Source organism: Macaca mulatta, chromosome 20, assembly GCF_049350105.2.
Source record: "Macaca mulatta isolate MMU2019108-1 chromosome 20, T2T-MMU8v2.0, whole genome shotgun sequence".
NCBI classification, from domain to species: Eukaryota; Metazoa; Chordata; class Mammalia; order Primates; family Cercopithecidae; genus Macaca; species Macaca mulatta.
Genome location: NC_133425.1, coordinates 9,861,551 through 9,888,150, shown reverse-complemented (window position 1 = coordinate 9,888,150; position 26,600 = coordinate 9,861,551). Strand labels below are relative to the sequence as shown.

Genomic DNA, 26,600 nt, shown 5'->3' with positions numbered 1-26,600 from the left:
AGTGGCAATGGTAGTCAACCCATCCGTGAACAGCTGACACAGGGCAGTACAAGAATCCACCTCACAGCCAGGGCTGCAACCCCAAGTGAAGCGCACAGCTGAAATGACTGACCTGGGTGGAACTGAGCTGAGAAGGAACGTGACTTGCCTTGACCCTGGAGCACGTATCACAACCACGAGAAACAGGTCACTAAAGTGGCCCCCAGCCCACGCCAACAACCTTCTCTGGCTGCAACTGGGCGGCAGGGACAGACCCCAGAAAACCATCTTGGGTCGTCTAAGGTACATGCAACCATACTTTTAAAATGACAAAATCTCGAGCACGTTGCTTTGGTGAGCTTCTGATTTTATTAGAAATATACTCTAAGAACAGTCGAGACGCCGCGCCTTGTGGAGGCGATGGGTCATGTTACTGGTTCTGCGATGATCTTCCAGAGCTCCTGCAGCAAACAGAGAAAAGGTTTCTGAAGCGCACATACAAGAGCATCACAATTTCATGAAGGAAAGTGATTCGCCAAGGAGAGCAGTTAAACAACACGCCAGCCATGGAGCAGGCGAGCTGAGGCAGGAGCGGGCGGGCGGCTTCCTCCTCTTTTTGTTGCTCTGGCTTGTTCTGTTTACTGTGGCAGAGGCTGGATGGATGAAGTCCCAGCATTAACGGAAGGGGCATCAGAGGATGTCACACAATCAGAAAAGACCAGAATAGCAGTGAGTCGCCACAATCTCTCCATTTTTGGGAAGAGCTTTATATACAGTTTTATTTTAGAGACAGGATCTCACGCTGTTGCCCAGGCTGGAGTGCAGTGGCACCATCACAGCTCGCTGCACCCTTGAACTTCTGGGCTCAAGCAATCCTCCCACCTCAGCCTCCAGAGTAGCTGGGACCACAGGTGTGCACCACCATGCGTGGCTAATTTTTTTTTTAAAATTTTTGTAGAGATCGGGTCTATGTTGCTCAGGCTGGTCTCGAACTCCTAGCCTCAAGCAACCCTCCGACCTTGGCCTCTCAGAGTGCTGGAATTACAGGTGGGAGCCACCACACTTGGCCTTTTTGGGACGTCTTAGGCATCATGTACTGGGTCTACTGATTTGTAAGAAGTGCGTGTTCTTGGTCACGTGACACTACTCTTAATGTTGCCCAGAAGTGGCAGAGCAATAAATACAAGATCCTCCTCGCACACAAAACCACACGAATTCCATGCTGCCCTTGCTGAGGACACGAGAGAAAGCGCGAGGGCGGCAGCTCCTCATGACTCCCTCTTCCTCCCTTATTCCTTAGAACTAGGCCCGGGTCTCCGAAGACACACAGAAAGGGAGGCCACAGCCAAAAGGCAAACAGAACAAAAGAAGTTAATTCTCAGTCTTTGGACTCCAGTTCACAGAAAAGCCTGTTCAGTCCGAGAAGCCGGTGCACTTCCACAGTGAAGACGTGACCAGCGGCCACCACAGCGGGGCCCCTGCACCAAGGTCTGCTACCCACAAACTTCCCTCCACTGACTTCCTGTTCCCCAAACAACGTCTACCTCAGTCTTGCCTCCTCTGGAGTCTGAACTGTCCATGGGGGAAAAACGTGCTCTAAAGTAAAAGATAAGGTTCACCCGAAGGCCCTTCTCCAGACATGGTGGCTGCTCCCCCAACAGGTTCCCCCATGATGTAGCTCCCCCAACAGGTTCCACTACAGATGGTGCCCGGCACGCAGGCTTCACCCCCTGCAGGACCTAGGGTGGAGCCTGTGCCTGGAGGGCTTGCTTCATCACTTCTTTGCCCCGGAGTCACCCACTTCACAATAAAGCAACTAACGGCCCACTTCGGGGCCTGGACCTACCAGCTGCTGGATGCGCTCGTAAACCAGGAGCTGCGGGAAGGAGGCCTCCACGGGCTCCACCACGAAGCGCAGCTTGCCATCTGCGAGCTGCTCCAGCGCACGCAGGCAGGAGCGGAAGTGATCGTAGGCTTCACATGTGACGTCCAAGTGTCTCAGTGTGAAGTTGAGCCTGCAAACCAGCCAGCCGACACACACATGGCCATCATCACTGGGAAGGGTTTTGCTGTTTCCGCCCATCTTGCTTTCCTGCCCCTCACTGATCTCATATCCCCTGGATGGGCTTTTACGGAGCACCTGTCTCATGCTGAGTGTCTGAGCGCAATTCCTTCCTACATCTGCACAATAGCCTGGGGGGTGGAAACAGCTAGCACTTTACAGATGTGGAAACTGAGGCTCAGAAAGCTGAAGTCACGTGCCCACAATGACACCGCTGGAAAGATCAAGACAGTCCTTGCCTCTGAGAAGCTAGAACTGGTATAAGAGGCAGATGCAGATCAACACTTGAGGATGGCCCTGCAGGTCCTGCCTGCACCCAGCACTGACTCTGGTGGCTGGAGCTGCGCGTAACTATCTGTGAAATGAATGAACAAGAGGCAGTGGCAGGGGGCGGTGCAGAGGACTCTGAGAGCGCAGAGGACAGACAGAAAACTGCTGGGAAGCGGGGGTCTGAGAGATTTCAGAGAGAGAGCGCCTTCAGAAACAGGTCTCCCAGCCCTGCCACTTGCCTTTCAAAAACTCATTCTACAAGATGGTTTCACTTGAAATTCAAGCTCTTTGCCTTTTTCCCTTTTCTTTCCAATTTTTTTTTATTAATTCCAGACACGCAAAAGGAGTAAGAATAGTCTATGCTGGGCATGGTGGCTCCTGCCTGTAATCCCAGCACTTTGGGAGGCCGAGGTGGGCAGATCACGAGGTCAGGGGTTTGAGACCAGCCTGGCCAACATGGTGAAACCCTGTTTCTACTAAAAATACAAAAATTAGCCAGGCGTGGTGGTGGGCACCTGTAATCCCAGCTACTTGGGAGGCTGAGACAGGAGAATTGCTTGAACCTGGGAGGCGGAGCTTGTGCTGAGCCGAGATTGCACCACCGCACTCCAGCCTGGGCGACAGGGTGAGACTCCGCCTCAAAAAACAAAACAAAACAGTCTAATGAACCCATTACCAGCTTCAGCCACTGTCCACTTTGAGCCACTCTGCCACCTTGGCTCTTCCTGGGGCCCCCAACCTCCTCTGTGAAGCTGAAAATGTCAGTGTGTGTCTCAAAAAGATGGAGACCTTTTCAACTAAAGTTTAACAATCACCCTTTAACGTCAAATATTCAGTATTCAACTTTTCTCAACTGTCCTGATGTTTTTCCTTTACAGTTGATGAAATCACGATCCAGATGAGGTCTGTACACTGCTATGGCTCAGTGTGTGCCTCAAAGCAAGCCTCAGGATTACTGGTATCGGTAACGCTGCAGTCAATTCGCAGATACATAGAGCTTTGTACACAACCATGAGCGTGAATTTCCAGATGCTGAATTGCGGGGTGAGGAAGTCTGTTCAGTTTTATAGCTTTTGCTGTGGATTCCAAATGATCTTCAGAAAACTGTGGCATATTGTTAAGTATTGCAGGAGAATGTGTGTAGCTATCACAAGGTGGGCACTCAATACGTGGAACCTAACATTTTAGGATATTCAAGTGGAAATGTCTGGGAGAGGCTGTTGGGTGAGGAGCTGTCCGATTCAGCAAGAGAAAGAGACCTGGGGGAACTGAAGAGACAGACCAGACCGCACCACAGAGAGAACATTCAGGAAGAGAAGCTCTCGACAGTGTGTGCTGGACAAGCGTTGAGGCTCCAGTACAGCGGACATTCAAGTCCTTGTCTATCACTAGCTAGCTGTGCCCTGGGCAAGGCCCCTGGTGTTTCCCAGCCTTCCCCTCTTCATTGGTAAGATGGGACAGCAGTGCCTGCACATGGAGCTCGCATGCGGACTCAGTGCAGTAACGTACACAACGGATGAGCACACGCCTGGCACACAGCAGGTGCTCAATAAGTGGTGCTGAGTAACAGTCATGATGACACTGACAAGGACACAATTAGGAGGTGAGACTTCTGCCCACACTCGGGACACCAGCATGGTCCCCGTGATGCAAAGCTCACCTCTTCTCCACTGACAGAATGGCCGTGCAGGCATTTTTCAATCTGTGGGCGAGTCGGGAGAGGGTTTTAAATACAGCATCCGTCAAGTCGTCGTCGTAAAACACTGTGGGAAGCAAAAAGGCTGGCATTAGGGGAAAACACGCAAATATTAGAGAAATCGACTTTTCAGAGCGATCCGCACAGAGAGAATGCTTATCACCACGGAAAAGCAGCAGCTCCCAGAATGAAAACTGCAGACGTGGCCGGGCGCGGTGGCTCAAGCCTGTAATCCCAGAACTTTGGGAGGCCGACATGGGCGGATCATGAGGTCAGGAGTTCGAGACCATCCTGGCTAACACGGTGAAACCCCGTCTCTACTAAAAAATACAAAAAACTGGCCGGGCGCGGTGGCTCAAGCCTGTAATCCCAGCACTTTGGGAGGCCGAGATGGGCGGATCACGAGGTCAGGAGATCGAGACCATCCTGGCTAACACGGTGAAACCCCGTCTCTACTAAGAAATACAAAAAATAGCCGGGCGAGGTGGCAGCGCCTGTAGTCCCAGCTACTCGGGAGGCTGAGGCCGGAGAATGGCGTGAACCCGGGAGGCGGAGCTTGCAGTGAGCTGAGATCCGGCCACTGCACTCCAGCCTGGGCTACAGAGCGAGACTCCGTCTCAAAAAAAAAAAAAAAAAAAAATACAAAAAACTAGCCGGGTGAGGTGGCGGGCGCCTGTAGTCCCAGCTACTCGGGAGGCTGAGGCAGGAGAATGGCGTGAACCCGGGAGGCGGAGCTTGCAGTGAACTGAGATCCAGCCACTGCACTCCAGCCTGGGTGACAGAGCAAGACTCCGTCTCAAAAAAAAAAAAAAAGAAAACTGCAGACGTGGTGGCACATCCCGGAAAGTCACCTCTAAAACTGAACTCTGGGGGGAGGTGAGGAGAGACTGCACTTGACTTCATGCTGTGACAAAGGATGTGTATGGTGAAGGAGAAATTTTCTTACCTTCGGCTGCAAACAGGATGGTGGTGTGATTGTACAAGTCAGAAATTTCCTCTTGTGACCAACTGAAGGGGACCTCCGGATCTAAGAAAGAACAAAAGCATGCTTTGTGCCCATTGCCTTCTCTCCTGGCTACCAACTCTCACTGGGACTGACTGAAAGGCACTTCAGGAGAAGAAACAGGGCTGGGGGTAGCTGGGTGCAGTGGGCACCGCCAGGCAGACCAGATTCCCTGCTTCAGGCCCACTGCTGCCCACGTGCAGAGTCACGGTGGAAGAGGTGCCTTTTCTGCTGAGTGTCTGCTCTAGCCAGCAAGTAGCAGGCGGATTTCAGCCTCACCCGCCGCCTTAGCCTGTGGCCCAGTACAGGACGTGATGTGCCTCATCTGCCTGCTGGGTGGCCCAGGAAAACGGCTTCAGTTTCGCACTCACAGAAAGGGTACAGTACTACTTCCTCACAGGACTACGGGGAGGGTCGAAAGGCCTACAGTGCGCAAAGTGCTAGGCAGGTGACCGGTACTTAAGGAATGACTTTCCCCATCTGCCATGTGACGGGAAAAAAAAGACATCTTTATACAAAGAAGGAGCAAGCACCCAGGTCTGAAGTAGTCTGTGTAAGAAATACGGGAAACTGTCCTACCCGGAGGGCTTCCTGGCACCACTGTTTGTTGGGAAATGGTTTGTGCCCAAGAGTCTGGCAGACTTGGGTCCATGCCCCTACCCTGCTGTGTACCAGCTGTGCCCACAGACAGTCTGCGCTCACAATTCAGGGATTATCATGCTACCACACAGGGAAACCACAACACCTGAAGAACAAAATGAACATGTGCCCAGCAGGCAGCAGGCGCTTGGAGAATGACCGCTGATGCTCATCAGCCAATGCAGAGAACCTGCCATGTGTGGGTGGGACAGTGGCAGCAGCTGGGGCTACAGCTCCATCAAGGCTACTGTACCCTGGCACTGAGGTACTACAAAGAAATCACTGAATCATTCTGGGGGACGTCCGAGAGAAACACACACCTGTGCAGAGGTCGTCCTTCAGCCAGTCCAGTTCTTTGACCTTAACTACACCACCTGCAAAAACAAACAAAAAGAGAACCTTCCAAACTCTAATCAGGAAAAAAAGATAAACTTTTACACTATATACCAAGATCCATCTATCCACCCATCCACCCTTCCTCTCACCCATCCATCTTTACAGCCATCCATCCATCCATCCACCCACCCACCCACCCGCCCATCTTCCAGCCCTTCCTTCTATCCATCCATCCATCCACCCACCCACCCATCTTCCTTCCCTCCCTCTCCCATCCATCTTCTCATCCTTCCTTCTATCCATCCATCCATACATACATCCGCCCACCCATCTTCTTGCCCTTCCTTCTACCCATCCATCCCTCCATCCACCCACCCACCCACCTGCCCATCTTCCAGCCCTTCCATCTATCCTTCCATCCATCCACCCACCCATTTTCCTTCCCTCTCTCCCTCCCATCCATCCATCCTCTCATCTGCCCATCTATCCATTCTTCTACCCTCCCACCCATCCTTGTTATCCTCCTTCCCTCCTTCTCATCCATCATCTACCCTCTGTCCCTTCCCTCCATTCATCTGACCCATCTATCCATCCTTCTACCCTCCCACCCATCCACCCACCCATCCTTGTTATCCTCCTTCTCATCCATCATCCACCCTCTGTCCCTTCCCTCCATCCATCCGTCCATTCTTCCAGCATTTTTTGAGTGCTACGTGTCAGGGACTGTGCCAGACATAGGGAAAATAAAGATTTAAGAGTCATCTCCCCATCCTTGCAGACCAGCCCCCAGAGGAGACTGGCAGGTTAACCGACAACGGCAAGACTGTGGCTGAGTGGTTCAGAAGGATGAGGCAAATGCACAGGAGGAGAGAGAGGAACTCATGTCAGATGGTGGTTATCCGGCAAGAGCTTCCACCAGCGAGCTCCCTCCTTCCTCCCAGCTCTGCTGACTGCCTACTGTACCCTGAGCACTCAACAAATATTGTGACAGTGGAGAGCAAATGCAGACAGGGTACCTGCACCCACAGAGCTTGTAGTCCAGGGGGGAATGGAAAACACCAATAACTAGTCACACCAGCAGATGGTAAAATGCAATCGTGCAAGATATTCCTGGAGTCTGTTGGGGGCTCTAGCCTCAAATCTGGAGGTCTGGAGCCCTGAGCGTGATGAGGACTTGCCGGGAGGAGGGAGGGCAGAGCACTCAGGTGGAGGGAAGAGCAAGGGCAAAGGACTCAAGGGAAAGTGATTTGAAAATGAGGACGGCTGGGCTGGCGGGGTGGGGACTGCAGACAGGCAGGGGCCAGATCCCCCAGAAGATGAGACAAGCAACAGGAAACCACTGAAGGGCCTGAAGCCTGGGGGGCTGCACCGGAGGAGGAAAGGCTGCACTGACAGACAGCCCCGTTAGGACGTAATTGTGTCACCCATCACACACACCCATCCCTGCAGGCTGTGCAGGGAACAGACAGCCAGGCAGATGGGGGTGGGGCCCATCCGGGCAGAGGGACTGGCCTGTGAGTGAGTCCTGGCGTGCTGGATGCAGGGCTGAAAAGGAGACTGTCAGGCGGAGGCAGGGAGAGCAGGCCGGGGCTGGGCCAGGGAGGCCTGGCCATTCAAGGAGCTGAGACTTCACCCCTCAGGTGATGATGCCCCTGGAAGGTTTTCAGCAGCAGGTGAAGGGGACAGGCCTGCATCTGAGAAAGGGCACTCTGGATGTTTCATGAGGACAGCCTGGACTGGTCAACTAAGGAGCTGGGGAGACCAGCTCGGGGGCCGCTGCCAGTGTCCGGGAGAGAAAGAGCTGGAGTAGGATGAGGCGGTGGATCTGGGAATGAGGAGGTGACCCAAGGAGCGTCCTCAATGCTCTGAAGCTCTCTGATGCCCATAAGATGCCTGCTCCCTTTACTCACCTGTTGCAAGGGACACAGGCGGAGCCCTGCCTCCCAATGTCATGGTCTTGGGTGTCTGTCCTACCTGCTAAACAGAGAAACCTCCCTCCCGGCAGAAGACACTCTGGGCCTCACCTCCAGCGGCAGCCAGGTGGCTGTTGAGGGCAATGTTTCGCTGGCACATGGCCAAGAGATCTGCACCGACATCTGGAATGACAGAGGGCAAGCCATAAAGCGGTGGCCGTTACGACGCTTTTATCTCCACGTTTTTGCCTAGAGAGAGCCGCTTGTTATCAGCAGCACAACTGCAGAAATTAGAGAAACGTTTCTCCTGTGTGTCTTACTGCCAAAATTAAATACGCTCACCTTAAGGCTCTTTTCATTGTCTTGTTCCCTAAATAAGAGATTCTCATCCTGATGGGGAGAGACAGTGTGCATTCCAGAGGGAAGGAGTATGAGCTCCCAACATCATCCAAGCATATGGACCACGCACGCACTTCCTTAGATCATCCTTTTCATGTTTATAACCATCCAGGAGCCGGGATCATGAATCCCATTGCACGAATTAAGTGACTTGAGCAACGTCACGTAGCTAGTGAGAGCAAGAGTTGGGATTTGAATCCAGGTTTTTCTTTTTTTATTTATTTTTATTTTTGAGATGGAGTCTTGCTCTGTCGCCCAGGCTGGAGTGCAGTGGCCTGATCTCAGCTCACTGCAAGCTCCGCCTCCCGAGTTCAGGCCATTCTCCTGCCTCAGCCTCCCAAGTAGCTGGGACTACAGGCGCCCGCCACCTCGCCCGGCTAGTTTTTTTGTATTTTTTAGTAGAGACAGGGTTTCACCGTGTTAGCCAGGATGGTCTCGAACTCCTGACCTCGTGATCCGCCCGTCTCGGCCTCCCAAAGTGCTGGGATTACAGGCTTGAGCCACCACGCCCGGCCTGAATCCAGATTTTTCTAACTCCAAATTTAGGCTTGTTCTTTGACACCCTAGGAAAACCGACTGGACCAGTTTTCCGGTCAGAAAGGTTTTCTTACGATTCGTCAGAACACAGAACAGATTCAAACAGGCTGAGCCCACTCTCTCAGGCGCGATTCACTTTGCTCCCACCCAGATCTCCCTCCCAGACTCCTGCTACTCTGACAAGTGGGATTTGTCATCATTTCAAGAACTGACTTGTGGTACAGTGAATCCTCACTGGGGGAAGTAGTGCTTTACCAAAAATAAATTTCTGATTAGAAGAAAGTGCGTGTAGAAAGTACAGGATGTCTTGTTAATGACATTTGCTTGGTCCCCTGTGGGCGTGGACTCCCCCATCAACTGCAAACTCACCGGGACTGGCGTCTGCACCCCAGGGGTCACACAGAGCCACGTAGGGGAGGAGCTCCCTGCTCGCAGAAGGGAGGGATCTGCCCTGTCTCCTGGGCCAAGAGAATACTGACACGTGCCTGACAGCACATGATGGGCTTAGCCTTTTTTGTGTGTGTGTGTGTGTGTTTTTTTTTTTTTTTTTTTTTTTGAGACGGAGTCTCACGCTGTTGCCCAGGCTGGAGTGCAGTGGCGCGATCTCGGCTCACTGCAAGCTCCGCCTCCCGGGTTCCCGCCATTCTCCTGCCTCAGCCTCCTGAGTAGCTGGGACTACAGGCGCCCGCCACCGCGCCCGGCTAATTTTTTGTATTTTTAGTAGAGACGGGGTTTCACTGTGGTCTCGATCTGCTGACCTTGTGATCCGCCCGCCTCGGCCTCCCAAAGTGCTGGGATTACAGGCTTGAGCCACCGCGCCCGGCTGTTTTTTTTTTTTTAAACAGAGTTTCGCACTTGTTGCCCAAGCTGAAGTACTGTGGTGCAACCTTGGCTCACTGCAACCTCCACCTCCTGGGTTTAAGCAATTCTCCTGCCTCAGCCTCCCAAGTAGCTGGGATTATAGGCTCATGCCACCATGCCTGGCTAATTTTTTTTTTTTTTTTGGTATTTTTAGTACAGATGGGGGTTTCACCATGTTGGCCAAGCTGGTCTCAAACTCCTGACCTCAGGTGATCCACCTGCCTTGGCCTCTCAAAGTGCTGGGATTACACGCATTAGCCACCACGCCTGGCCAGGCTCAGCAGTTTTTAAACTTTTATGATAGTTTCTGTCAAAAGCTTTTAACCCATAAAACAGGTAAGAGAGAAGCAGCTCTGTGTGAGTGGGGAAGGAGCCCTGGTGCCCTGAGTGCGTTCTCCCCAGCATCCCTCGGCCAGCTCCTGCGAGCTCTGCTCCATGCAACACAATCTGAAACCCCACCATGTGACAAGGGCGTTGCCCTGTGAGCCAGCAGGTCCACTGGCCTTGGGTCTCGTCAGCAGCTCTGGGTGACCTTGGGCCAGCCTCAATCTGCCCATGTGGACAACAAAGATAGGAACCCTGGGCTCTGCCCAGCATCACTGTGAAGTTACAGCTAGGCACTGATGCATCTGAAAGGACTTTTCCAACTGGAACGTGGCATCTAAATGCAAGCTTTCTTCCCCATGCTGGTAAATCTCTCTCGGGGATAAGACTTCTTTATATCCTGCTATTAGGCACCAGGCACAAAGCAAAGCTCTTGGACGCCTTGTCTCTGAGAAGCGCTCACTGATAATTTACATGACATTGTCAAGAAGCAGCCAATAGCGTGGCTGCACTGTGGACTCCTGACCAGTGGTTAACTCAGCATATTTGAAAACTGTGCCTCAGGGACTGGTGATGTCTAGCTTCTTCCTTCCTATCTCAGAAACAACAGCGTGTGCCAGGAAACGTTCACTAGGAAGCAATGACATGTAAACCACATCAGCGGATACCTCTTTCTGTCCAGCAGATATTAAAGATTTAAAATATAACAACAATGCTCACTTGATGAGATCACTACTCTCTTGTAAACCGGTATATTAGCTCTAAAGAAAGCACTCCGGCACGTCAGGAGTCTGGTTAACTTCACTGCCCGGTTTTGATCACTGTACTATGGTTGTGTGTGACATCACCATTGGGGAGCTGGAGGAAGGGCACATGGCACTTGCTGGATTATTTTAACAACTCCTTTATGAATCTGAAATTATTTCAAAATTAAATACTAAAAAAGAAATTAGTTGGCAACGTTCATTAAGAATAGTCTCACCCACTTCTAGGAACCCAGTGACAGGTTATTAGACAATGATACACAAAGATGTTCATTGCAATGTAACTAACACTGCTCACTCCTAGGAACCTAGGTGACAGATCATTAGACAATATACAAAGATGTTCATCACATCTTTGACAAATACAAAAAAACAAAACAAAAATCCCCATAGGAATGGCCAAAATGCTCAGCAGCAGAAGGGTTATAAAAAAGATGAAACAGGCCGGGCGCGGTGGCTCACGCCTGTAATCCCAGCACTATGGGAGTCCGAGGCGGGCGGATCACAAGGTCGGGAGATCGAGACCACGGTGAAACCCCGTCTCTACTAAAAATTACAAAAAATTAGCCGGGCGTGGTTGTGGGCGCCTGTAGTCCCAGCTACTCGGGAGGCTGAGGCAGGAGAATGGCGTGAAACAGGGAGGCGGAGCTTGCAGTGAGCCGAGATCGCGCCACTGCACTCCAGCCTGGGCTGGGCGACAGAGCGAGACTCCGTCTCAAAAAAAAAAAAAAAAAAAAAAAAAAAAAGATGAAACATTACCTGGTCATTACAAGTCATATACAATTTTTTTTGTTTGTTTTTGAGATGGAGTCTCACTCTGTTGCCCAGGCTAGAGTGCAGTGGTGCAATCTCAGCTCATTGCAACCTCTGCCTCCCAGGTTCAAGCCTCCCGAGTATCTGGGATTACAGGCACCCGCCACCACCACGCCTGGTTGATTTTTGTATTTTTAGTGCAGACAGGGTTTCACCATGTTGGCCTGGCTGTTCTCAAACTCCTGACCGCAGGTGATCTGCCTGCCTCAGTCTCCCAAAGTGCTGGGATTACAGACGTGAGCCACCATACCTGGCCTATATAATCATTTTTTAATGCCATGAGAAAATGCTGTTAAAATGTTCTCACTTATGAGTGGGAGCTAAACAATGGGTAAACATGGACATACTGAGTGGAATCACAGACACTGGGGACTCCAGAAGGTGACAGGGTGGGAGGGGTTGGGGATTAAAACTTCCCTATTGGGTACAATGTTTGCTATTTGAGTGGTGGGTCCACTAAAAGCCCAGATGTCATCGCTGTGTAATACAGAAATTTGCATTTGTACCCCCTAAATATATACAAATTTAAAAAAGAAAATGCCCTTAAAAAATGTTTTTCAACATTTTCAGCAGAATACAGTGCTGCTGCAGCTTGATTTCAGCTATCATTTGGAGGAGATTCTTACAACGTAAGCTCCCTGCGGGCAGTGCCTAGTCAGCTCCACTCACTGCAGGGCCTCCTGCATCTAGAAATGAGTGGCACACGGCAGGTGCCCCATAAGTTGCATATTGTTGATTCAATCTAGGGACTGTAAAATGATGAGTAATTTTTATTTGCTGTTTTAAAAATCTCCTACAAAGAATGGGCAAGGCTTCTATAACCAGGAACAAAATAATAAACTTGTTTTCAAAGCCTTCTAACAGGGTATATTCCTCCTGTTTTTGGAGATATTTGCTCTTTCTCAGGGGTGGGGAGAGAGGTACTAGCAGAGGCACTAGGCACCTCCTGAAGGTGCCATCAGCCTGATAGCCATTGGGTGATGCTGCTGCCACGGAGTCGGTATTGCTGGGTCATTCTGATATCACTGAGAAAAAACGGAGAGTGGAGAGGGCCAGGGGACCAAAATGGCAAAATCAACAGCAGCTAACATCCAATTTCCAGTGCCTCTGCCTCTTTTTTTATACACTCAGTGCCTGCTTTGTGAAGGTGACTACTTCCCTGCAGCCTGAGATGTCACCTCATTACCTGTACAATAAACGGTCCGTGCCGCAGTGGCTGCGATGATGCTAGCAAGCCCCGTGCCGGCCCCGAGCTCCAGCACCGTGCATCCTCGGAAGAGGTCCTGTCGGAACAGGATGTAGTCCGCCAGGAGCAGGGCGCCCCGCCATACCTGGAGGGAAGAGGACAAAGAGCAACACACAGCGTGAGGCTCTGTAGAGACCGTCAGGATTACGGGAAGCGGACAGGACCTACCCACCTGCTTGCCAACATCCTCCAGGGGCGTGGCCATGGTGTGCTCTGGATGGGACAGAAACCAAGAGAAATGCCCACTGTGAAATGGGGATGGACAGAAAACCACAAGACAGGACTGCACGGCAACCGCCAACATGGTCAGACGTGCGCCACAGGTTGAAATCAGGGGTTCTAGAGAGCAGCAGAAACACAGGCTGTGCTACTGGTTGAGAGGCGACTTTTGAGCACCACTCAGAGGCCAGGAGCTTTTTGCAATGGGGCTCACACTCTTTCATGTAACTGGGTATCTCTGCCCTACAGCCCAAGGCTAGGGAGGGTCACAATTAGGTTTTCACCCAACTTAATCACACACACATGCAGTGCACTACTTTTTTAATGACCAATAATTGCAAATTTACACTCATAATATATTTATTTATATACTACTAATAATCACAACTCATTCAAAAGTAATTTCTTATACTGAGAAACATACTTCATTTTTTTCCTATACTTAGAAATATACTTCTACATTAGAAGTTAACAAAATAAGTTTACATTTACATCCTTTTTAAAAAAGTTGAAAAGAAGTATAAGTTAGTATAAGTATTCTCTCTTTTTTTTTTTTTTTGAGACGGAGTCTCGCTCTGTCACCCAGGCTGGAGTGCAGTGGCCGGATCTCAGCTCACTGCAAGCTCCGCCCCCCGGGTTCACGCCATTCTCCTGCCTCAGCCTCCTGAGTACCTGGGACTATAGGCACCCGCCACCTCGCCCGGCTAGTTTTTTGTATTTTTTAGTAGAGACGGGGTTTCACCGTGTTAGCCAGGATGGTCTCGATCTCCTGACCTCGTGATCCGCCCGTCTCGGCCTCCCAAAGTGCTGGGATTACAGGCGTGAGCCACCGCGCCCGGCTAGTATAAGTATTCTCAAGTGCAAAATACAATATATTTTGTATTTATAATACATCCTAACAGGATCAAATTCTGGTGGATGGGCGAAGAGAATGGAAATATAAGATCAAGAAGAAAAGGAATGAAGCAAAACATTTTTTGTTGTTAAGTAAGAACTTGCTTCAAGTATTTTTAAGTGAGATGGTAATGGCTATCGCCAATTGCTCTGTCTGTCCCCAAACCAGTAGAGAAACCTACTGTGTAGGGTCCTCTTGGGCACCCGGACCACTGTTCTCTGAGGGTTCCTCCTGGGAAAATCTGGCCAAAGATTTCGGTCCTATGTACAGTTAGAATCTCATCTCTGAATAAAGTGACTAATGGATCGTCCACCAGCATCTTGGCTAGATTTGACATAGTGGCTTATAAGGCACTTTTAATAAAACATGTTCCTTTCAGAATGGCTTCAGATTGCTATGGCCTAACATGGAGTCCCCTGGTTTGAAATTGGAACAGAAATATACCTGCCGAGCCACCTGATGCCAAGTTCCTTCACTGAACCAACGTTCATTAGACAGATACGTTCTGTGAGCCAGCCCTGGGGCCATTGAGATTCTACTTGATTGGCTCACACCTATTTTACAGAGAAAGACACCGACTGAGGCTCAGCATTACTGTTTGTAAAGTTAATAGAAAAAAAAAGCACCTTCTCTGCATGAGGCACTGGGCTAAATGCTTTCTCAATTAATCCTCAAAATCGCCCAATGACAGGTTCGAGTGTTATCTTAAAGATGAAGAAAAGGTGGCTGGAGGAGGTTAGCAGGCTGTGTAGGTCACAGAGGGTGTGAGTGGCAGATGCAGGGTTCCAAGTCAGGTCGTCTGCAGTTTTCTGGCTCTCTCTGTTTTGAGACAGAGTCTCGCTCTGTCACCTAGGCTGAAGTGTGGCGGCACGGCCAAGGCTTACTGCAGCCTCCACCTCCCAGGCTCAAGTGACCCTGCCACCTAAGCCTGTTGAGTAGCTGGGGCTACAGGTGCGTGCCTCCATGCCAGGCTAAATTCTTTTAGTTTTTGTAGTTTTTGTAGAGGTAGGGTCTCATCATGTTGCCATGGCTGGTCTCAAACCCCTGGGCTCAAGGGATCCACTGCTTTGGCCTCCCGAAGGGGGATCATAGGTGTGAGCCACCGTGCCTGGCCTTTTCTGGCTCTTCAGCTTGCTTGGGGAAGGGAGATGTAGAATCTGAACCATGCTAGGGACGTGGTTTAAAAGCTCGGGGCAGAGCCTCCAGGATGAAAGGCACAGGGACTTGCTAGGCAGGCTGAAGGGTTGTGTGCTTGTGCGTGGAGGGGAAGGGGTGTCTGTGGTCTACACCCCCGCCCCAGGCTCTCTGTGTCAGCACACCTGCCCAGTTCCTCTTCCCCAGTCCCACCCATGCCATCTCCTCGGTGTGGCTCGTAGCCTCCTCTCCTCTCCTCTCCCTCCATTGGCCTGGAAAAGCTTCCTCCTCGCCGTCTGCTCCCTAACCCCAGCTGTCCTAAGGGTTCCTGCTGCCAGGGGAACCCTCCCAGAGCGATCTCGGTCCTACGTGATTGGTCACTTCCTCCCAGGGGTCTCGTGGACATAAGGTCTGCCTCCCAGCTGTCCTCAAGGGGTGGCCAGCTTCCCTTGAGGGAGAATGAGGACTCTGAGGTCAGAGACCTGCATAAGAAGACAGTTTTGTCATCTCCTAGTTAGGTGACGAGTCACTTAACTTCTTGGAGACAGAGCCAGTTTCCTCTTCTGCGAAATATACAAGTAGCCTCATCCCTCATTTCTAAGGCTGTAACAGGGTTTAACCAGATAGCGCTTCTGAGAGAGCGCAGGCTCGGCAAACATCTGAAAACCACTGAGGCGGTCAAGGCCCCTAGCCCTTGCACAGGTGGAGGTCACTGAAGCCCAGAGGCGGACATGACCAGCCCAAGGTCATAGTCCGAGAAAAAAACATCTAATTAGATCAAAATGTGTCGAGATGGCTGGGTACAGTGGCTCACATCTATAATCCCAATACTTTGGGAGGCTAAGGTGGGAGATCGCCTGAAGCCAGGAGTTTGAGACCAGCCTGGGTAACAAAGTGAGACCCATGTTTTTCTAAAGCCAAATAGAAATAAAAGAGGATTTAAAATGAAGTCGTTTGGGAGTCTGACCAAAAACTGACCTAAGATGTGCTTTCTGCTGATGTTGATGACACGAGAAAACACCAGGGCAAATTAACAAGGGGGAGAACGAAAGGCTCAGGGACGGATCAAAGGAAGAAGCGGATGCCGTGTGATTCCCTGGGACCAGAAGTAAAAAGCCAGAATGAATTCCCCAGGAACCTGAGTGTGGTCATCCTCAAGGGCACTCTCCTTTCTTGTGTCTGACATCCTCGAGTCTGGAGTGCAGCGATTCCGAGGTCTACCCGACCCCTGCCCTGTTTCAGGCTATTGCTAGTGTTTGAACGGGTAAATACGCTTCTTCATGACTCACTGGATAGTCAGAGATCACAACAAATACCCAGTACGCCTGCCCTGGGCTGGGCCCAGTCCAGTCCAGGCAGCTGCGTAGCGGTAAGGAAGGAGGATTCAGTCCAGGGGTGGAAGCCCAGGTGACTTAGGGACCTCCCTATCCAGGGCCATCTTGTGGCTCCCACTCCCATGAAAAGTCAGAGTTTATATATATTTAAATAATTCCAAAGGTATCATGAGAACATAAAAGGCCAGCCTGAGGAACTATCCCCATGAGAAACTCTAGGGCTAGCAATGGGATGAGACAGTGTTAGAATCTCACCTGTCCTTATCAGATTCTAGAATTACACTTCACCTCATTTGCAAACTGGGTCCTGAGACCTGCAGGAACCTAGACTCTTCATCAGCCAGTCTTCCTCCTCCCAGCTTGGGCCAATCCCCAGGACGAGGCTCACATTTATGGAACACTGAATCCGTGCTAGGCACTATGCCAAGAGCTTTGTATGTGCCATCTCTTAATTCCTCACAACTCAAGGAGGTTGTACCCGTTGTACAGACAAGAAAACTGAGCTCAGAGATGCTAAGCGACTTGCCCAATTCTCCAGCAGAAAGGCATGGGACTCAGAATCTGATGGCCTGAGTTCTAGCCCTGCCTCTCTCGAGTTCTCTTGGGGTCTCAGTTTATCTCTACAATGGGGGAAGTGAACATAATTTCCTTAGAATCCGGGGTCTGTGGATTCCTAGCAGATCCCTGGATAAACTTTTTAAGGTTTTGTCAATCCCTTGGAATAGTTAAGAAAACACGTTTTTCTTTTTCTTTAGAAAAACCAGTTCCTCAAATGGGTCTCTAACTTGAAGAAAATGGGCTGATTTATGGGTCAGAGGAAGAGGGTAGTGAGGAGAACGACGTCTGTTTACCATCTGCTCTGCCCAGGCCCTGCTCCTGGCGCTCACGGGGCATGTTTCACTAAATTATCACTAAAATCCAGGGAGAGTGGTCCCCCTGACCCCATGTGGTTCTGAGTGGGTAAGACACTTGTCTCTGGTCACCTGGCTTGTGAAGATGGAGCTGGGCTCAAAATCCAGCCCTGCAGGATTAGATCGAGTTTTGCAGATGAAAGCGATCTAGCCAGTTTGAAATAATCACGAGTTACTACCTACGTTCATGCGTTAGCTACCTTTCCACTCTCCTCCCTCAGGGCAGGTAGGGAGCTACTGACAGCTGAAAATGTGAACATCCAGGTGTACAGACAAGGGGGCCTCACCATGAGGTCACCGGAACAGGGCAGGCGGGGAAGCTGGACATAGGCTGGCCCCTTCTTGAGGGACTTTGTTCTTAGCTCACATGATGGTAAATTTCCAGAACATTCACTAGAGACACAACATTGACTGTGGAGTAACTGACAGGTTTGCTCCCCAGCTCGGGGAGGCTAATAACAGTGAGCGCTCAGAGGGAAATGAGCCATCATCGGCCGCCCTGAGAAGCAGGACTTTCCAAGCCTCTTTCGAATGCTCCGCCCTAATGGTGTGGAATGAGAGCACAGGCTGTGGCGTCAGACAGACCTGGGTACAAGTCTCAGCTCTGCCACTGATGAGCTGTGTGACCCTAGGCAAGTTCCTCAACCTTGCTGAGCCTCAGTCTCTTCCTCTGTGAAATGGGAATACTTATCCCTACCTGCAGAGGCCATGAGGGCAGAGGTCACCCATGGGATACATGGAGCAGGGTTCTGGCGTGAGTTCCATGTTGCCCTCTCTGGGACAGTCTAGAACAGAGGCTGCCTGGTACCACTGTGCAGGCGCTCAGTAACGTTTGCTGAGCAGATAGATACAGAGCTGCTGTTCTGTCTGTTTTTCAGAGTGACCCACTGACCCCCATTCTCTGACCAAGGCCAGTGCTGGGGGAGGCCCTTCCCTGGGAACTCAGACACCACCAGGGACTCTGGATCTCAATGAACAGCTTCAAATCACAGATCTGCTCCCCAAATGAGCAGCACCAGGGGGAGGCAAAGCCCTGGTGTGGACACTGCATGGATCTGAAGCTCGCTCACCACCACCAAGCTGCATGGCACTAGGCCTGTCACTTCCTCATCCGTGCACCCGCTCAGGCGGGGCTGTACAGACTAAGCCACTCGAAACTAGTGAAGATATCCAAAACACAATAGGTGCTTAACCAGCACCGATTCCTGGCCTAGTTCCCTACCGGTCCTGGTGTTTCTATAGTGCCAGGTCCCTAGATTTCAAATCCTAGAGTCACCAAACCCCTCTGCTCTGCCCCAATACCTGGGTAGCAGTTCCTCTTTCATCCCACCTCTGAGTATCTGTCCAAACCTCTCCCCTGTCCCACTTTTCCCGCCACTTCATCACCTCCTCTTTCTTGCCTGGCTTCTAGCTCCCAGCTCCCAGTCCATCTGACTGGTCCATGCTCCATTCATTTTCATTTACATCCCTCTCCCTCTGCCACACTCCAGCTCCAGAACCTCCCATAGCTCCCTACTGCCAGCCCAGCCAGGCCAAGCCTGTCCCACACCCTCAACATGCTGAGTTAGAGCGGAGCACAGATGCGGGAGGCAGCAGCAGGGAGGCTTCCTGGAGAAGGTGTGGCTGAGCTGGAAACTGTACGGCAATGGGGAACATGTTAAGGGAGCAGAGGCTGGGGGCAAGCACTCTAGGAAGGAGGCACAGTACAGAGGAGAAAGCGCACAGGGTGAGGCTGTGGGGCTGTGAGCCGTAGGAGTGACTGGGGTTGTAGAGAGCTTCCCCAGTCTCACCCGAGCTGGTTCTCATAACCTGTGCTGCCTGGCCCTGCAGAGTCAACACGCAGATCATACTGAGCCCTGAGCAGCGACACTGTGGAGTCACCTTGGTGACAGGTGGGCCACACCACACCTCTATTTACCTATTCTGATGATATCGTGGGGGCTGCCTTGTGCTTCCTCTCCCAGGATGTCGTCTTCTTCCTGTGCTAGAATCATGGGATGTACCTTGTCTCTCGGAGGCCCTGCTGGGTTGGGATCAGAGGCGGCTCGTGGTCTTCTCACCACGTCTAAATCCCCATCCTCATCCAGCTGAGCTTCAGCCGCTTCCCGGCCGGTGGTGTCAGCCCCGGCCTGGAGGGAGAAACCCTCATTACTGTGGCCACTTCCTGGAGGGGACCCTGTGCTGCCTGTCTCGGCAGAAGGAGGCTCCTTGGTGTGAACATCTCCGTGATCGCCACCCTTGGCCCCTGAATCTGTCCAAGAGTCTTGGCTCCATAGAAGCTTGAATTGGGACAGGAAAACTGAAAGGCAAGACAAAACGCAAAATGAGAATTCCAAGATGTTTTCTTTTCTACCTTCTTCTTCGAGAATAGCAGTTTACCAACAGGAAAGATTTGTAAAGGCCAGGTAGAGATATACTAATGCCAGCAGAAAAGGGCCACTTGATTCAGATGGGACCACCACCAGCTGGGAGGCGGGGGCCACCACCAAGAGCAGCCCCCATTTCCTGAGAACCTATGAGGCACTCGGCTCGTATCATCTCATTCTATCTCCACAGTCGCTGTGAAGACAGCATGATCAGCTTCATCTTACAGACCCAGAAACTGAGGCTTAGAGGAGTGAGCTGACCCAGGGCACACAACTTTCAGGAATGAGCTCAGGGGCCTCTCCTCTAAGCTCCCACAGCGGCCCGGGCTTATGCCAGTTTTTGGATCTGTTCCATCATCCATCCATTCATCACTGAACACTCACTATGTGCCAAGTACCATGCTAGGTGCTGGGGGTACAAAGCAGAATTTGATATGTTAGGGCCTTACATTTTAGGAGTGAAGTCGGGGAGCAAACATTAAGCAAGTAAACAAGATAATTACAGGCTGTGTTAATTACCAGGGATATAGTAAGACTGAATTCTGTGTGACACAGATGTGGCAAACATATAAGGCAGGGGTGAGCACACTTTGCCCGTAACAGGTTAGATGAAAAAGTTTTTCGGCTGGGCATGGTGGCTCACACCTGTAATTCCAGCACTTTGGGAGGCCGAGACAGGCAGATTTCTTGAGCCTAGGAATTCGAGACCAGCCTGGGCAACATGGTAAAACCCCTTCTCTACAAAAAAATGATCTGGGTGTGGTGGCATGTGCCTATAGTCCCAGCTACTTAGGAGGCTTAGGTGGGAGGATCACCTGAGCCTGGGGAGGTCGAGGCTATAGTGAGTCAAGACTGCACCACTGCACTCCAGCTTGGGTGACAGAATGAGACCCTGTCTCATAAAATGTATCTATTTTCAAGCTTTGTGGGCCCCATGATCTTTGTTGCAACTCCTCAACTCTGCCCTTATAGCACAAAAGCAGCTGTAAAAACACGTAAATGAATGGGCATAGCTGTGGCTTCATAAAACTATTTATAAAAATAGCTGCAGGCCAGATTTGGCTCACAGGCTGCAGTTTGTATACCTCTGGTATAATGTACCATCCAAATTAGAGCAGGAGGGCAATGAGAATTATTAATAATCACACCTTAGCAAGCTAATACAGGGTAGTTGGAGTTAGGGATGGTGGCCAGGGATGGGTTGTCGGCGGAGATGATACTTGAGGAGCCAGGGAGGGGAGGAAAGCAGGTGTTTCCTCCCTGGCCTTGTATCTTATGGTTGCTTCCCTCCCCTCCCTGTGTTTGAGGGACAGAAAGAAACTGACAGTGGCTACAGAAGAGCAAGGGAGAGTGACATAAGGGTAGGCACACAAGCAGAGGCTGGGCCAGGCTGACCTCTCAGACCAAGATGAGGAGCCTGGATATTATTCTGAGAGCAATGCAAAGCCACTGGAGGTCTAACTCAGGAAGCGCTGTGATTTGATCTGCATTTTCAAAAGATGTCCTTGGCTGCTGCAGAGATTAAGTGGGGAGGGTGTGCAGCAGTGAACTCAGTGGGAGAAGACAGAGGCAGCCAGGCAAGCAACAGAGGTGGCTGGACTAGGGTAAAGGGAGTGGGGATAAAAAGCAGAGGACAGGGCTGGATGCAGTGGCTCACACCTGTAATCCCAGCACTCTGGGAGGCCGGGGTGGGAGGATCACCTGAGGTTAGAAGTTAGAGACCAGCCTGACCAACATGGTGAAACCCTGTCTGTACTAAAAATACAAGAATTCGCTGGGTGTGTTGGCAGGTGCCTGTAATCCCAGCTACTTGGGAGGCCGAGGCAGGAGAGTTGCTCGAATCCAGGAGATGGAGGTTGTAGTGAGCCGAGGTCGCACCCCTGCACTCCCCACTGGGCGACAAAGCGAGATTCCGTCTCAAAAAAAAAGAGCAGAGGGGACAGATGGAGCCCCAGCACTCTGTCCCCCCACTGGACCCTGGGCTTGCTGACGGCAAAGTTTGGCTCATTCCTATCTGCATTCGTAGCATCAAGTCCTGGGCCAGGCGCACAATAGGTGCTCAGGAAAGCACAGGAGTTTGCTTAATGAAAGTTGGGGGGGGGCAGCAGCTTGCCTGTCATCCCAGAGACTCAAGAGGCTAAGGTGGAAGGGTTGCTTCAGGCCTGGAGCTCAAAACCAGCCTGGGCAACATAGCAAGACTCCATCTCTACAAAATAAAAATCAGCCAGGTGTGGTGATGTGAGCCTGTAGTCCCAGCTACTCCAGAGGCAGGGGAAGGAGGATCACTTGAGTACAGGAGTTTGAGGCTGCAGTGAACCATGACTGTGCCACTGCACTCCAGACTGGGTGACAGAGTGAGACCGTCTTTAAAAAAAAACAAACAAAACAAAGCAAAACAAACCCCCCCACAAAAATTGCAGAGTACAAGGTTAAAAAAAAATTATAATAAAGAAAAAAAAGGCACTTAAGAAGTGGTCTAACAGTTACATAATCCAGTCTTCCCAGTGTTTTCCCCAAAAAGATGAGTATGAGAAAGCAGAAAACAAAATAGGATCCGCAGGGCACCTGGGCCCAGGACCTTACCTGGCTGCCCCACGCTGTTCAGCCGTACCATGAGGTGTCTATGATTTGGGGTGTAGAGGTGGACGTCTGACAGTACAGTGTCGCTTCTAAAGGTGACCTCGTCCATGGCTACAGCAGGAGCCAGCTGCACCATGGCCCAGGCTCCACCTTAGTCCTAGGACAGGAGCCCCTCAGAGGTGAGAACGGGTCCTTAGCATGGCAGGTCCCAGAGAAGATACTGCAGACAGGCTCAAGCTGGCAGCTAGCAGTTTTGCATCACCCTGGGAGAAGGTCTCAGAGGCTTGGCCAGGGAAGAGAATCCAGCTGGAAATTAATTGTGTTATTTTGTTTATATTCATTATATTCATTTCACTCATTATATTCATTCATATATTCATTTTCATAGTAACCTTTTATTTACAGCAAGGGACATGCATTTCCATTTATAAAGTTTCCTTTCCCTTCTTATTTTTTTCAACTTTTACAAAAAATTTCAAACAGTAAAGATATAGGGGAATATCATAACCATAGAACTACTGCTTAGATTCAGTGATCGTCACCATTTTGCCACATGTGCCTGCCCTCTCTGGTTTCTTCTCCTTGAGCTGAGAGTACACTGCAGACATCATGACATTTTCCCCCTAAATTCTTTAATGTCTGTCCCCTAAGAGCATTTCCCTATATAACCATAAGACCATTAACAAATCTAATTAATAATTCCCTAATAGCATTTAAAGTCAATTTCCTCCACCTGTCTCCCAAAGGTCTTTGAGGCTTTCCCCACCCCCAAACTAGTATCCAATCACAATTTACACTTTGCATTTAGTTGTTATGGCCCTTTACTCTTTCTTTTTAATTCTAGAAGCTGTTATTTTCTGTCCCCATATCATTTGTTGTTATAAAGCTTTCCTATTTTAAACTATGTTTTATTTTTAAACATTTCTTTTTAGAGACAGGGGCTTGCTCTGTTGCCCAGGCTGGAGCACGGTGTGCAATCGCGGCTCACTGCAGTCTCAAACTTCTGGGTTCACACAATCCTCCTACCTCAACCTCCCCAGTAGTTAGGATGGCAGCTATGCCACCATGCTTGGCATTAAATATTTTTTTTTTGGAGAGACGAGGGTCTCACTATGTTTCCCAGGCTGGTCTCAAATCCTTGGACTCAAGCAATCCTCTCACCTCAGCTTCCCAAAGTCCTGGGGTTACAGGCGTGAGCTATCATGTCTGGCCTAAAGCTCTGCTACTGAATTTAAAAAGGTGAATGGAATTAGCCGGGTGCGGTGGAGAACGCCGGTAGTCCCAGCTACTTGGGGGGCTGAGGTGGGAGGATCACCTGAGTCCAAAAGGCGGGCGTTGCAGTGAGCCGAGAATGCGCCACTGCAGTCTGTAGTCCAGCCAGGGTGACAGAGCAAGACCCTCTCTCAAAAACAAATTAAAAAAAAAAAAAAAGTGAGAGGATTTAAAGGAAAAGTAATTAAGGGAATCACTACACAGGTGATACACAGATACAGAAAAATTATGCAGGTGATACATTAATAACTAAAACTTGGAAAACCATGGTTGAGGCAAAGTTGTCAAAAACAGGGGGGATCTCCCTCCAAACACATGTTTCATCTCGTGGAAAAGTATCATCAAACAGCAGTAGTCTGATGGGCTTTCAAATTGGACAGACCAGGTGGGGATCCCTGGTCTCTCACCTCCTAGCCATGTGATCTCAAGAAAATACTTCACCTCTCTGCATCTGTTTCTTCAGCCACAATCTCATGCCGTGTTACTGGGTGGGTAAAGTGCTGAGCAGAGTCCTGGGCTCACAGTAGGTGTTAATAAAACACCAGCAACCTCCTTGTCCTGGGGTTGGTTTCAGGTATTTGACCCAAACCTGCCTGTAACCCCTGACTGCCTACAGAAGCTGTTCCTACCTGGGTAGATGTGTTCCCTAGGCATGTCATGAAATCTCGCCAGGCCCCCGTTTCTTCAACTGCAAAAAGAGGTCATCATGACTCAGGGTGTCCTAACTATCCCAGTACACTGCCGGAGTTCCTACATTTAAGTGCTTGTTGTGGAGTAGCAAAAGCTGTACCAACAAAAAATTTTTTAGGAAAAAGATGATTCCTTATTGGTCTCCATGCTAGCTTTCCCACTCAACACTATAAAGCCATCAAAATGCAAGTGGGTTGTGAAGAAAGTCTGTGAATCTGGCAAATCAATGCAGAATTTCATGGTGTCATTGAAAGTGCTGGACCTTCAGGCAAATACTGTTAATCAATGGGATTGGCAAAATTAGATCAGATTCCAGAAGAGAAAATACAGCTTATACCTACCACTTATTTCAAAGGCAGATCAAGCTCTCTCAGGACTTAGAGATGTCCTGGGGGAAAACTGAGAACTTTCACATATAGTTTCTGTTTTTAATATTGCTGTAAAAATAAAAAATCAAAAGCCATTTCTTTGAAAATGGAACCAAAGGATGCTATTTCTTTTTTCGCCACAGTGCATTTTTTTTTTTCCCGAGACAGAGTCTCACTCTGTTGCTCACGTTAGAGTGCAGTGGTGCCATCTCAGCTCACTACAACCTCCGCCCCCTGGGCTCAAGTGATCCTACCTCAGTGTCCCGAGTAACTGGGACTACAGGCACACATCACCATGCCCAGCTAATTTTTGTATTTTTAGTAGAGATAGGGTTTTGCCACGTTGGCCAGGCTAGTCTTGAACTCCTGACCTCAGGTGATCTATCTACCTTGGCCTCCCAAAGTGCTGGGATCACAGGCATGAGCCACCACACATGGCCTATAGTGCAATTTTGTTGGAAAACTTACATCCCAGAAAAATCACTGTTCTTTGCTTTTTCCAAAAGTGGGCATAACATTACACACTAAATTTTAAGTATAGACAAAAAAGAAACTTAAATTCTTAATCTCTAATTGAATTTTCCATTTTTAAATTCAATCCAACCGGGCTTCCCAAGAAATGCACACTGCAATGTAAGTCCCAGGTGAAGGAGACTCCCTTTAAGTGGTTTTCCCTAGAATCAGCTCTGTGGGAATAAGAAGGCTCTCTTGAACCTACCTCAGGGCCTGTGTGAGGAGCAAATGAGACAATGATCACTTTTAGGGCTCACGACATATAGTAAACGTTCAATAAGCAACAATAGTAAGTACTATCATTATAGCAATATGATGATTAAAGTGAATGCTGGGAAGAAAGAAAAAAGGTAACAGTTTCTCTAGTCAGGAAAAGTCTCCCTCCAGGAATGCAGGGTCTGTATGCATTTGGGGCTCCTCTCTTCACTGGGCAGAGCTGAGAAAGGAGCCCCAGGTTGCAGATGGGGACCCGCCCCGCCACCTCTCCATAGGGCTGCAAGCTCATCCCTGCAGCAGGAGCTAACGTGTTCTTGGCTCTTCTAAGGCTCTGGGGACTAGACTGAGACGCTGCCTAGACTGAGACGCTGTCAGCCTTCCTCTCCTATAGGTCCCCAGTCAGTTGTCCCAAATAAGCAGTTTGCTGGGATCACGGTGTTGAAATAACTTCCCTCCTCTTTCTTTCTGATAAGTGCAACTCACTCAACAATCAGGAATTTGGCGCGATCCCATAACGATTTAGGCCAGGAGCTGGATAACGGAGGGTAGGGTGTGAACGCCTGTGTTGGGGGTGGGTAAAACGTAGCCTGGCCACGGCGCGCAGAGTCGTAGTGAGGGGCTCCGGGGACGTCCCTCGTGGGGCTCCTCGTCCTTTGTCTTGTCGCCTTCCTAACGCCACCCTTGTGGGTTAACTATTGCCCTCTCAAAAGACAGTCACAGGTCGGGCACTGCCCTCCCTTCCTAATCTTGAACCGAAGGAGAGGTGCCTGGACCCAGGACGGAAACTCAGGCGACGACGTGGACTTCTTCCCCCAACACCTGTGTTCAGAAGGGGAAACAGGCTAAGAGTGGGGTCGGGCCTCAGGGATCTGGGCCTCAGATCCGTGGGAGCTCGGATTTCAAAGTAGGCTCGGCGCCAGGAGGTTCCCTGCACCCTACCCTGTCCCGTCTCTTTTCCCAGTCACTTACCCGCCGCGGGGCTCAGCCTGGGGTCCCATCCGACCCTGCTGTCGGTCGGTGGGACTCAGGCGGCCGCCATAACAGGCGGTCTGCGCAGGCGCGGCCCCGCCCCCGCGTGCAACCATCTGACCGCAGCGCACCGTGGCTCCACCTACCTGCCCGGGCCGCGCATGCGTGCGGGGGTTGCCGGCAGTGTAGGCTTCACTCTGGTCGCAGGTGAGACGTGTTTGCTGAGGGGACCCGCCTAGGTGGGAACATCTCCTCACATGTGTGGCCAAACTCATTCCTCTAAAGGAGTTA

General features: G+C 50.4%; 1 protein-coding gene across 14 annotated transcripts; it reads right to left on the bottom strand.

The window, feature by feature from the left end:
* Positions 1–325: 325 nt before the first annotated feature.
* METTL22 (methyltransferase 22, Kin17 lysine) lies at positions 326–26,399 on the bottom strand. 14 transcript variants are annotated; one of them, XM_077983832.1, is made up of 13 exons: positions 26,310–26,399; positions 25,824–26,159; positions 24,585–24,680; positions 22,285–22,587; positions 19,254–19,634; positions 13,015–13,055; positions 12,783–12,927; positions 8,010–8,081; positions 5,970–6,023; positions 4,954–5,034; positions 3,972–4,074; positions 1,826–1,994; positions 330–440 (listed from the first exon to the last, which is right to left on the bottom strand). In XM_077983832.1, exons 4-13 carry the CDS (start codon positions 22,415–22,417, stop codon positions 405–407), a joined length of 1,215 nt encoding a protein of 404 aa, XP_077839958.1. In that variant the 5' UTR covers positions 22,418–22,587; positions 24,585–24,680; positions 25,824–26,159; positions 26,310–26,399; the 3' UTR covers positions 330–404.
* Between the last annotated feature and the right edge of the window lie 201 nt (positions 26,400–26,600).